The sequence below is a fragment of the Emydura macquarii genome, unplaced genomic scaffold, assembly GCF_026122565.2.
Source record: "Emydura macquarii macquarii isolate MOO-44397 ecotype Brisbane River unplaced genomic scaffold, CSIRO-AGI_Emac_v2 contig_1045, whole genome shotgun sequence".
Taxonomy (NCBI): domain Eukaryota; kingdom Metazoa; phylum Chordata; order Testudines; family Chelidae; genus Emydura; species Emydura macquarii.
Genome location: NW_027131182.1, coordinates 2,515,331 through 2,528,568, shown reverse-complemented (window position 1 = coordinate 2,528,568; position 13,238 = coordinate 2,515,331). Strand labels below are relative to the sequence as shown.

At 40.2% G+C, this 13,238-nt stretch overlaps 1 protein-coding gene across 1 annotated transcript in view; it reads left to right on the top strand.

Annotated features, from left to right (window-relative positions):
- The window catches only part of LOXHD1 (lipoxygenase homology PLAT domains 1), a 264,458-nt gene that overhangs the window by 82,192 nt on the left and 169,028 nt on the right, over positions 1-13,238 (top strand). Inside the window, exons 8-9 of the mRNA XM_067545371.1 lie at positions 11,306-11,386; positions 12,864-13,048. Coding sequence (XP_067401472.1) covers positions 11,306-11,386; positions 12,864-13,048 — 266 coding nt within the window. The remainder of the gene's footprint in view (positions 1-11,305; positions 11,387-12,863; positions 13,049-13,238) is intronic.

Here is a 13,238-nt window from a genome sequence, read left to right as displayed (position 1 = left end):
ATATTTGATATTCTGAAATCACTACTCAGAGGGGGGTTCTTTTGTTTTTTGTTTTATGTTTTGTTTGTTTTTTTACGTTTCCAGCCATCATTAGCAACAGCAGTGAGAACTTGCTGAATATACATTCAAAAACCCTAATGTAACATATTAAAAAAAACCCTAATGTAACATATCTCTTACCATCCATAGATCTCAAAAGTATCTTGCAAGGTAGGGATCATTTTCCCCATTTTACAAGTGGGGAAACTGAGGCACAGAGCTATAAAGTGACTTGCCCAAGGTCACAGAGCAGGTGAATGGCAGAGCTGGGAACAGAACCTACTTCTCCTGACTCTCCAGCCACTGCCTCACCCATTGAACTCCCCTGCTTTCCCATTATAACACTCCTATCTAACAGAATGACTCTATTCAAACATATTGTGAAGGTGGCTAGCATTATCAACTTCATCCTTGTTACGAAGGAAAGCAGAGGGCTAAGATGGCTGGAAATGAGAATGAGAGTCATAGCAAACAAGCCTTTTGCATTCTGACATTCATAAAATTTGATCCCCTGGGAGATGACCACTTCTACTCTGACTACAATTTTCCACTCATGGTTTGCTAAGTGTCAGCTAAAATTTCAGCACCTGTGAGCAAATGCGTACAGCATTGTGGTGGTTTATCAGGCAAAAACAAGAGAAAATTGTTCCAGACATAGGTTACTGTCCTATTGTTTAATTAATTAATCTTTCCTCCCATATCTGAAGTGAGCAATGGAATAGCCAGATTGCCCCAACATTTTTACACAGCTTTGTGAATATGGCAAAAGGATGGAATCTCATGCATTTTCCAACTAGAAGTTTATATAGAGTTCACTGATAAAATGATTGCAAATGCATGACATTTTATATGTGTTTATTTCATGGCAAAAATGATATGATAAAAAAGATAAAATACCATGCATTTCCTAATGAAGGTACTACCATTTCAGCTGCTGGTTAGCACAGGGGTGTTTTTTTGTGATTGTGTGCTGGTAGTGAAATACATGACATTTCAGACCTTTGTGTCATGCATGCATGACTTTACAGTAAAATTATGACAAGACATGACTAGCTGATGAAATGTCATGTGTTTGTAACTGTGACGTTGGCCTCCAGGGGAGCCATGCTGAGATAGCTTAAACAGGGCAAACTGCAAAGAACAGGGCAGGCAAAGCCCTAAATACTGGTGGTTTCTCTTCCATAAGATATACCAAGTCAGCAACAAACAGCTTCTGATGACCTCACTGGTCATTCAGTAGACAAAAAGAACTCAGTTTCCTTAAAGCTATCCAGCCCATTGGCTGGCACCCAGACAGCCAAGTCAAATATGATGGGGATTACTGAAAATCTTTATCCATCATATGCAAAAAAGTTCTACTAATCCCAAAGGATCGGACACATTACCAAACAGGTGAATGAATAGTTCAGATCTTACCCAAATACCCGCTTAAAGCCAATGCTTATTAACTAAACTAACATTTATTTTATTTAAGGAAAGAGAGTAATGGTTAAAAGGTCAGTATACATACACAGATGAAAATAAAGTTCTCAGGTCAGTTTCAAAGTAGAGATGATAACTGAGTTGCAAAGTTCTTAAATTGCAAAGTCTTTAAAATTGCCCAATGGGGGGTCATCAATCCTTGTTTAGAGCTTCTTTGTTAGAAATCCAGTCTAGAGAAATGAAGACTAAGTAGTCCATGTGCAGAGTAATAAAAAGAATAGTATTGTTACATTCAAGTTCCATCTAAATGTTCATATGTTCCTTTTGAACTCTTAATTAATATAACAGTGATCGATAGGAAAGCAGTTTATCTACATTGCTAATCTCTAACAAGATCTATGTAAACAACATCAAACCAACATACACTTGCATATCAAAGCTCTAGTCTACTTATAAGAAATGAACCTCACTACCATTGTATTTTTCTATAATATGTCCTTAAAGGTCAGATTTGGGCCATGCACTTGCAAACTTGCTTAGTTTTTTCTGGCCTAGTGTCACAGTAACATTTTGTCCATCAATAAGGTAAGTGCAAAAACATACATGAATTTGTCATACTGACTCGTCATAAAAACATGAATTCTGGAAACTGAAGCTTCCAGAATCTTTCCAGTATAATGAAAGAGAACTTTCTGAGCCTATGAAATACGATTATAGGGTCTTCAATATACTGGGCCAAATTCTTTTTTGTCCTACAGCTCCTTTGCTCTTCTTTTCCAGCACAGAGCAGTTGTAAAACTGGTGGATCTGGTATAAGGAAAATTCCCTGGTGACATGGAGCTAGTGGCTTTGTGCTACTGGCCTCAGAGCCCCAGCATAGTAGGTCATGGTTAGGATAATGGCCAGAACGCTGCTGTGCTCTGGCTGTTGCAGGACAGCTGGGGGAAGGCTGGAGCAACCCTGAGACTGAGTAGGTCAAGTAGCCTTCCCAGCCATGTCCTGAACGAAGGAGCTGCACAGCAGAAGGCTACTTTGCTTCCAAAGTGAGGTCCTGCACTGAGCGCAATTCAGCCAAACCCAAGAACAAGGCCACTGTAAAAAGTTTGTCTTCTCATGGGTTTCACAGCGGCTTTGCACGCTGGGTTTGTCTAGTCACAGATTGAGTCAGCAGTCCCCTGCATTGCCTCGCGGAATCATGGCGTTTCTCCTGCCTTTGTCGCCTCATGCAGCATCATGGCTGTTCTGCAGGTATTCCCTGTTCCCAGTGGCTTCCTCTGCACCGTGGCTGGAATTCTGAAGATCATCCACTATTTTCCCCCTTCCTTAGCCACCTTTTTGCATGATTTGCTGCACTGTGGCCTCTACCACTCTTGGGCTGAGAGTGATGGGATGGGATAGATTAAACAGATCACATAACTTGAATAGCAATGCTGAGACCACTAAAGGTATTACACTCCAGTGTTCAGCTAGCTGTTTTATTTTTTGTTCATTGAAATAAACTAATCTCCTTTTCAGTCTCAAACTTACCCAGTCCTGTTTATGACAAGTGGTATAAATATTCGTGTATTTTTTCTAAAATAAATTCATTGAAAAAAAGATTTAGCGATGACTGCAACTGGAAGCAAAGGTGAAAGAACTGTCCCTGGCTAGGTGCAGATTGGTAAGTGATAGTGGGTTGTTGTAATATCAATGAGATTGAAGGGCTCTTCTGTGGATTTATTTCTTTTTAAAACATGCTGCAGTTTTTGAATTGGCAAACTCTTCTGTCTGGTCTTGAATTACCTTCACACAGGGTTTTTCTGGTTCATAATTCAGTCAAATAAAGATGAGCTCAGGAATATCTACACATTGGGCCAGATCCTCGGTTGATGTAAATCTCTGTAGCTCTACTGAAATCAATGGAGCTATAATGAATTATATCAGCAGAAGATCTGGAGTGAAATCTTACTCCCACTAAAGTCAATGGAAGTTTGGTCATTGATGTCAATGGGGCAAGGATTTTATCCTTGGTCTTTATTTAATAACTATAAAATAAATATGGGAAAGGGAGGATAGTTAACTTCAATAAATACATTAATCTAAAAAGGGTTATTATCCAAGTTTTTTCTTAAAATAAGAAAAATCAACCAATTTTGCATGACCCACAAAAAGAACAGCTAAAGAATTCTCCAATCTTCAGCAGGCTTATAAACACTTGTGCAAGAAAAGGGACTTCACTGACACATTTTTCTTTTAATGGGTCAAATTATGCTGTCATTTATACTAGTGCAATTCCTTTGCATTCAGTAGAGGTAATGAGTGGCTGCATATTAATATTGGTGTAAATAAGAACACAGTCTGGGGTTATATATTTCTTTTTTTTAAAGGACATTCTTGCTTTCTGTCACACAGCCTTTTGTTAACCTATAGTCATTGTTATACACCAAAAACTAATGAAAACATATTAAGGTTGCAAAGTCTAGTACTCGAATGTTAGGAAATGCCAGATTTCAAGTTGTCTGTGCAGTTCACAGCACTGCGGCCTCCACCACTCTTGGGCTGAGAGTGACCCCTCTTGTGCATATGCATTATGATGATGTCTTTAATTAAATAAACAACAACTGGGAGCTGCAATTGCAGGGAAAATCTTGCTCAGGCCCTGAAGCCCTAGGCTGGCACATGCTCAGTACAGATAGAATCTTTGGAGAATTTCGCAGCTAAATTCTAAGAAATTTCTATTGAGCATGTGCAAACTGAGATTTTTCAAAGATGTATAAACTTGGCCAAATTTCTATGTGTTTTCATGGAAATAACACAACACACATCACTGATATAAAGGGGAAACACTACAAAATTTCAATTCCCTGCTCCAAAGCATGGAAGTGATAGAGTTTCTTAACACAACATTTGCAAGAATATTTTTAACATAGTATTTTTCCCTAACCTCATTCATAGAAATTACTGAAACTTTTATGCTGAAACATTAAAAAAATTTCAGCCTGAAGTTAATAGCTGGATTAGGAAATTTTGGTTCAAATGATTAAAGTTTGGCAAAATTATAAGCAACTGAAAACAGGGTTTTATAACGGGAAATGTTGGGCAATCTTAAGTATAGGTCCTATAATTTCAGCAGCAAATAATAACCAATATACAAAATACATAACAAGACCATCACCATTAAAACCCCCTAGGTCTTAAAAGTATGGAAATCATGACTTCAAGTGACACACAAATGCCTTATATACTTGTACAGTTCACATGTTCCTTTCACAACAATATCAGCACAAAATTTCACATTACATATTACAGTAACAACCTTAACTCTGACCCACAAGACATAGGTTGAAAGAGCTCATATGCTTGTATTGTAGGTCAAATTTAAGGTTATTGGAACATGTAATGTGAACTCATTGGATTATCATGCATCACTACTGTTAAATGAAGGTCTGAGCTGTAAGGGTGATAGAATGTTTCTTTGTTACTTTAAATAATCATTCTCATGTTTTTAAGGCTTAGGTGTAAACCAGTCACTTTAGGAAAAACTTTTTCACTAGGAGGGTGGTGAAGTACTGGAATGGGTTACTTAGGGAGATGGTGGAATGTCCCACCTCCCTCTCGTAGAGGTTTTTAAGGTGTGACTTGACAAAGCTCTGGCTGGGATGGTTTAGTTGGGGTTGGTCCTGCTTTGAGCAGGGGGTTGGACTAGATGACCTCCTGAGGTCTCTTCCAACCCTCATCTTCTATGATTCTATGATGATCACATTTTTTGTGTGGCAGTTAGCACCAGCAGTCAGTTACAACACTTGACTTGCTGGCACTCTCTCTTTGGCCTTCAGCCTCTGCCACTGACTTTCAGCACCTGTGCCAACTGCTGCAGCCGTTTATAGAACATTTTTGGCAGCTGAGACTGAAGGACTGAATTTTTGCATTGGCTTTTCTAGCATGGGCAGCTAAGGCATTGAGCTGGCTTCCTATATGGATTCTTGGCAAGTCTTCTGTTGGCTATAAAACAATTTCTGAGCTATCCTAGATTAGCCTACTGCTGGGCTGTCATGTCCTACTGGATACCATCTCCCCTCTGTGTTCCCACACACTGACTGCACAGAATTACATCCTTGTAAGTGTGACACTACATCATTGTGCAGACACCAGGCAGCAGTGTATGCATGCTTTGTTTAAACAATTTACTAGGCCCTGGCCATCTGATGACAGATTATTCCTAGCAAAGGGGAAATAATGGTCTTGTCATATGGATGCTTGCACGTGGTCTGGTTTTCAGCTGGTACCTTTCCCCTTTGGCGTGTTTTCTGATGTTTGTCTGCCATATGCAGCACTTTCAGCAGATTTCTGATTTACCTCCATTTTGTCAGCAGCATGCCAACAGGTTATAGTGGATCACAAACTAAATATGAATCAACAATGTAATTTTGTTGCAAAAACCATCATTCTGGGCTGTATTAGTAGGTGTGTTGTAAGCTCAAAAGATTGTCTTTCTCACCAACAGAAGTTGGTCCAATAGAAGATATTACCTTTTCTCTCTACCAGGTTTGATGTCAGATTTGAAGGTCAAAATACCTGGATTATTTATCCCTCCTGGAAGGACATTAGTGACAGTGCCTTACGGTGCAACCACACTCTCTTACCACTGTCCACATTTTAGCTAACACATGGTATAATCCTATTGTGGACAAGGCAGTTTGTAGTTTTCACATGGAAGTCAAGAAAAACAAAAGGATAGAGCCTAGGCCAGGACATACCCCAATCAGCTAACTTGTGAAAGAAATGTACTGTATTGTGCCTTGTCCACCGTAGGATTTGCCCACACATTAGCTAACTCATGGTATAAAAATACCTTTTTTTTCATAGTGAAGGCCTGAGAGTTGATCTGTATCGCATACAGTACCTTCGAGTTATTCTCTGGTACTAGAAGTTCTTCTAAAACATCAATAGCAGCTACAACGAACAAAGCACAATCAGAGTTAACAAGATTAACAGAATTACCACTAAGATACTAAGAAGATTTTGCTGAGGTTAGTCCTGCTTTGAGCAGGGGGTTGGACTAGAGGACCTCCTGAGGTCCCTGCCAACTCTAATCTTCTGTGATTCTACGATTCTGAGGTCTCTTTGATAATCCAATAGAGCAATTCTTTAATTTATCCCAAATTTATATCTTTAATAATAATACTTTGAACTTCTATACACCTTTCCTTCATGACCTCAGCGTGCTTTTACAGATTGTTCTATGTGGGTGTGCAAGATGGGATGGGGATTCATGAAGTATGCAAAATACATTGTCAGGTAAAATGTGCATTAGAAATATAGTTTAAATTATCATTAATCTACTGATTTTTGCCTTTCTTTCCAAACTATCATTCAGTCTATTGCATTAGTAGTAAAGACTTTTCCCTACCTACTTTAGCAATAGTAGAATTTCCTTATGTTCCTAGAGGCTAAATTTTGCAAAGGGTTGTTACTAGCTGATCAAATAGGGAAAACAATTTTCCACAAATATCCAAAATTTCAATTTCTTATGTTAGTTTTAGGCAATGGTCTCAGTTGTTTCATCTTTGCTTCCCACAGACATTAAAACACTTGAGATATACTAGTGTGATCATTCATGGAAGGTGAATTTTGAATTGTATATTTGACAGTAAAATTTGCAATTTTCACAATGTTGATTAGTAACATATCACAGGATATTGTTTCTGTGCCCTGACTGGGTGGTTTATATAATTAAGCCACACAGAGAAAGAGAATTATAAATATTGCAATTGACTATACACTTCAAAATCACACTGTGCCATTTAGCTACATACATCATCCAGTCAGGGAACAAACCACTATGTGATTTGTGTAATGAGAAAGCATGGTGCAAATTATGACTTCTACATTCACTTGTCTGAACTGAAAGTATGACAATCTGCAGGTAGAGAATTATTCAACTGAGAAAATCTATGGATAGATTATAGAGTCTAAAGCCAGAAGGGGACCACTGTGATCTTCTAGTCTGACCTCCTGTGTGAGAGAGGCCTTTGGACTTCTCTGAATGAATTTCTGTTTGATTGCTTTGCTAACATATGTATTTGAGAATTTCATGTTCTACTCATGGGTGAAATTTGTTGCATATACTATTAACTGCAAATTATTCACTCAGCTCTAGGTTTTATACTCTGTCACCCACTGTATTACACCTTAGTCCTGTTAAATTCAATCCACAACTTCCAGATCATTACTAGAAATGCAAAATAAAACCCAGTCTGAAACTGAGCTCTCCTAGTCCCCTACCCTGATATTCAAGCCAATGTGAATGAATGTTTCAAGAGAAATTATGCAAGGTGCCATGCTAAAGTCTAGTCATGTCTAAAACTCCACATCTAAACACCTTCAAGCTTTGAGTCTCAGAATCTGGAGCTGCACTTTCCAATTCAAGTTTTCCTCTGCTTTATTTATCATAGAGATCTTGGTAATTACAGGCCTCCATGATTACATTATTCTACAGTATCAAACTCCTTAGTAATAATAGGCCCTGGAATTTTCTGCTGTCACTTCCAATCTTGATGGGTCCGTAGCAGATGCCCACAATGATTTCTACTTTTACTTTTTATTTTTTGTAACTTTATACAAACTAGTTCACTAGTTGGCGTCCCTCCTCCTCCCCTGCTGTATTTAAGCAATGCTACTAAATACAAACACTGCTTGTTTTTTTCTAAGCATTCAATTTCAGTTCTTTTATGCTATACAACCGGTTCAAGGGCAGGGAGACTTTAAATGCTCATTGAATTCCACCCACAGTTTAACAATTACATTTTCCAGAAGTTTGCTTCCCAGGCCCCAGATACAGTTCCAAACCCCTTCACAAGCCCCTTCAAGACAAGTGATGCATGTGCTCTGAAACTGTTGGAAGCAGTGATCGCAGACACATGCTCTTTGCTATTTAAACACTGAGTTTTCTTCCTGCTTCTTGAAGCTGCAGTATCGTGCCTGTGTCACAAACATAATGCTAAACACCAAAACCATACGTAAACTAAATACCAGACACTGAGTGTTGTCATGTGAATGCTGTAAATTAGCAGCAATTCAAATTAGTGTGCTAAAAGCTTTTGGACAATTAGCTGCAGTTGATTCTTTTACATCATCCCTATAGTACTTTGGGGAATCCGCCGTACTGTATGATCTCCAGGGTAGGAGCAGGGAGAGGCTGCTGTCATTACAATGTTCATTCACCCCTGGCAAACTAATTGCCTTGCACTTGCTGACTGTTTTCAGTTTGACAGCCAAGCTCTGGTTGAGGGAAGCTCTGCTGGGTTTGATTGTCTCTTGCCATAGTGTTCTGGCAAAGATAACTCTTTTAGTCTCTTTCTGTAACCACAATGGTTCTAGCACAGTACGCTCATTATCAGTGCTGGGAATGAAAGCTACACATGTATTTGCGGAATACAAAACAGACAATCTTTAAACACAGGCGTGCACACACACACACCCCAAACCTGGCATCAGGAAAGATCTGAGCAAAACTGGACATTGTTTAGTTCATTGGTCAGATTCTTCCCATTCACTGACTTTCTCAGAACAAGTTGCTTGTCACTGCAGCGTGGCTATGGTGTTGTGCTGTGGTTTTTTGTTTTCAGATATGATGACTTCTTTTTTTGTATATGTTTATTAGTATTACGGTGCCACCTAGAGTTCCAAATCTCAACAGGGGCCCCCTTGTGTTTGGCACTGTACAAATAGAGCAAGAGACAGTCCCTGCCATGAAGGCAAACAAAGGGTGCATGGAGAAAACAGAGACCGAGAAGGATGAATTGTCTTGTCCAAGCTCATACCAAGGTCATTGTGAGAGTGGAGAATGGAACCCAGATATCCTGACTCTCAGGGCCCTATCCGCTAGACCATGCTGCCCTTTACCTACTGTCACAATTACAGGGCACCTCCGTGGTCACCACGGGCACTCACTTTAGGCTTTCAGCTCCCAGCCATCACCTCTGTTGGGTGAGAACCGCGTCTCTCTCACTCCTTGACCGGGGTTCTTGGGGCCGCACGGTTTCCTGCCTACACAGTGATATTCCCAGCAAGCCAAACTGGCTAAAAAGGCCAACGCTTGCACTTTGCTTTCTCTGCCAGTGTGTTGCCTGCAGTTATAAGTTACCACACGGCTCCTTCTGAGCAGCCCCGTTTAAGGAAAAGTGTTACAGAGAAAGCATATTAAAACAATAAAAGAACTGACATATATGCTGAAAAGCTTACCCCAGGTCACCCCAACTTCAGACGGGGCTCTGGTAAGTGTTAGTCCTTCAAACCCACAACGGGGTTTCTCTGTGAGTACAAGTTCATCCATCTTAAATCCAAAACCAAAACAGAGATGGGGTAGATCAGCCATTTTCTGATACAGCTCGGACCTTTGATCTTGGCCTCCTGTAGCAGGTGATTAGCAGACAATGACCCTTTTCTCCAGCTGTGGCTTCCAAAGGCTCAATTTTTGCCTAGCTGAAATTTGGGGACTTTGCATTAACCCCTCCCTAAGGATTCCCAGGAAATTCACTTAATACTTATTGTCCCAAAAGTCCATACTAGTTTGGCAAGTTTTCAGTATAGTTTTTTGAACTCCCAGTTCTCTCATCTGTCACATCTCCCCCCCAGAGAGGTTACATACAATCCCAGCCCATAATACGTAAACTTAATACAATAAAGACTATCAAGGATATTGCAGGAAATTGCCTTATCTGTCACACATACCTCTAGCAAATGCTTAGCACTTTACAAATTAAGAAGAAGAAATAGTCCCCGATCTACACACACTGCAATCTAGTTCTGATGCAAATAGTACAAGGAGGTGGTACAGGAATTTAACAGAGGTCTTTTTTTTTTTTTTTTTTAATAGTTTTGGTATGTCAGAAGAAGCAGGTGGAAAGAAATCTGTGACCCAGCTGCACAGTCTTTTATGTGTGCCTGAGCTCCAGAATAGAACTGCCAGCCACAGAACAGTGCTTTGGGCCATGGGGCCCCTTTAAAACACAATCCTTGTTCTGTTGCTGCAGAACACACTCCTCTTGTCATGATGTAGGGATGTATTGGGAAAGCAGAAGGAAACCTTTGGAATAGGAAGCAGGCTGTGCAGGTGTGGAGCAGCAGAGGAATGTGGAGAGCTTCTGTGAGCCAACAGACAGGGACATCCAAAGTGCCTGATTCATCCATGCTCTCTACCTTGGGTAGTCATCCAGGCCAAATTGTGTGAAAAAGTACCATTCTGAATTTGCACTTTGCACTGGTCTGAATGACAACACAAGGGACAGAGAACCAAGTCCTAAACTTTTACCCATAGATTCTGTATTTTAGCACCTATCTGGGTAGTTTTAGATGAATTCAAGAACAGTTGAAGAGAGATTGTACATTTTTTTTAAAATAGCCTGGAATTTTACAGATGAGTGGCACCGTGTAAAAATGTCCTCACTGAAGATTGTTTTTCATTACCTCTGAAAGCCATTTGCAAAGTAGCGAACCACTCATACTGCAGCTCTTTTTCTATACTGGTGATTGTTTAATAGATGAAAGATTTGGTTTTTTTAGCTGATATAGAATATGACCCAAGGTTTGCATCCATTTGGGCCAGCGTCTCATTTCTTCCAAAGTTGGTATATTGGATTCTTCAGACCTGTCAAGATGTTAGAATGGAAAAGTTACTAGAAAAAAAATCCTGGTACATTCAGACCTTTTCACAGGAATGAGGATATTGAAAAGTAGGTTTGTCCAATAATAGAAATGAGGATCCTTCATTCTTAAACTCTGATTCTTGATGGGTCTGCAGTGATGTATTTGCTGACACAGTAACTCTTTTCCTAACGTGGTTTTTGGTATATGTATATTACAGGAGTAGAACTGCCTTTGAGAGGAGTAAAACGGATGTGTTCCGAGTCAAAACCAATAACGTTGGCCAAATAAAGAAGATAAGGTATCATGTAATGTTACCACTACTACACACAGTACAGCAAGGTGCTAAGCGAGTGACAGGCTATAAAGTTTTAGAATTTGAATGTTTTATTCATTGTTTAAGAACAGACTGCTATCAAGGTGAAGTTAACTGGTGGGAAAAACTTGTCCGCTGTCTAAGATTTGAACTGAAGTGAGGTATCACCTACAGTATCACTTATAAATATCTATGTTTCTCAGCATGGATTGTATTTCTGCCATATTTAACGACACGGTAACAATTGAAAGCATTTAGGTCTGTATCTTTGTCCCACTGAGGCAAATAGTTTTTGCATTGATGACATGTTTCGCTGTGCTGAATTACTGTAAATACAAGTAATAATAGTACTAATTATGTTGAATCAACACCTGTCTGGGCAGGAACTATTCCTTCCTTGTTTGCTCACAAACTTCATAATGTCAATGACAATTCCTAATTAACCTATAGTATTAATACACACATTTCACAAAGATATTAATCACCGGTGTGTCATTAGCGTTCAGAAAAGATCTCACCTCTGTACACTTTTATAATACAGTAATATTGTATTAGTAAAAGTAAAACCTAGACTAAGCTTCTTTCTCTTGCTGGGTGTAGACTCTGTGCAGTCTTCTGCCCCATTTCTTAGTGTGAAGTTTGCATCCACCTTTGTTAGCTTGTTTACTGCTTACATGCAAACTGAGGTAAATGCATATTCCTTTGTTTAGGTTAGTCCTGTTTAATGACTCCCCCACCCCCCAATACCTGGTCTGAACATATTTTAGTTATCATTCCAGCATATGGTCATAACTCTTAATACTTACCACATGTGTACATGAAACAAGATTATTAATGATCAGTGAATACGGGGGGACTTCGTGTCACATATTTCCTGGGGAGAGCAAATTCCAGCCCTCCCCTGGCAGAGACCCCGTTCTGATCTCTGTTCATTCCCCACCCACTCCCACAGGGATCCCTGGTCTCCTTTAGCCAGGGGGGTCTCCCTTCTTTCTTATCCCACAAAGCATACGTCGGTGTCTCCAGGAGTTCTTTGCAGACGCCATTGCACTCTGCCACACAAGAGCAGTCTCCCCATGTGCCAGGTTGCAACAGCATTTGACCAGCCACCCCTTCATCCATAAAGAGGGGCAGCCACATCCAATTTGAATGGCGTTGTGACCATGCAGCCAGAGCAATGCCCTGGACCACTCCGGCAGCAGCCACATTGATTTAGTGTGGGACTAATGCCTAAAAGTCATCAGGCCATTGGCTCTTCCTGGCTCTGTGGCCTATGGAACTTTGAGCAAGTGCAAAAACCTACAGGAGACACATGCCGCCCCCAGCATCCTTGGTTGGGTGCCACTGCTCTTACCTTGCCTAATATAAAATGTGCCGGAGAATCAATGTGCTAGTCTCTGTCAAAAATCGAACCAACAAATCCAAACCCTTGGGTATATTTTGTTCCTTCTTTGTGCTGTAGAATTGAGCATGACAACACGGGAATGAATGCAAGCTGGTTCCTGGACCGGGTGGTAGTAACTGACATGAACAGACCTCATCTCCGTTTTTACTTCTCTTGCAACAACTGGCTGAGCAAGGATGAGGGCGATGGACTTTATGTCCGAGATCTGGTTGGCAGCCTAAATCCCATGGATGTGCCCAAAGGTAAGTGTTTCTTGAGCAGCTGAGCGCTGTGGCTCGTTGTCAATAGAAGAACAAGTATAGCGCAGTCTAATTACACAGCACTGGAAGGAAGATGGTCACAATTCTGTGCATGAATATTAAGCATTTCCAAATTCTGGTAGCATTCTCCAAGGAGCCTTTCTATAGACTCCAACCTCTTGGCTGTAACTCT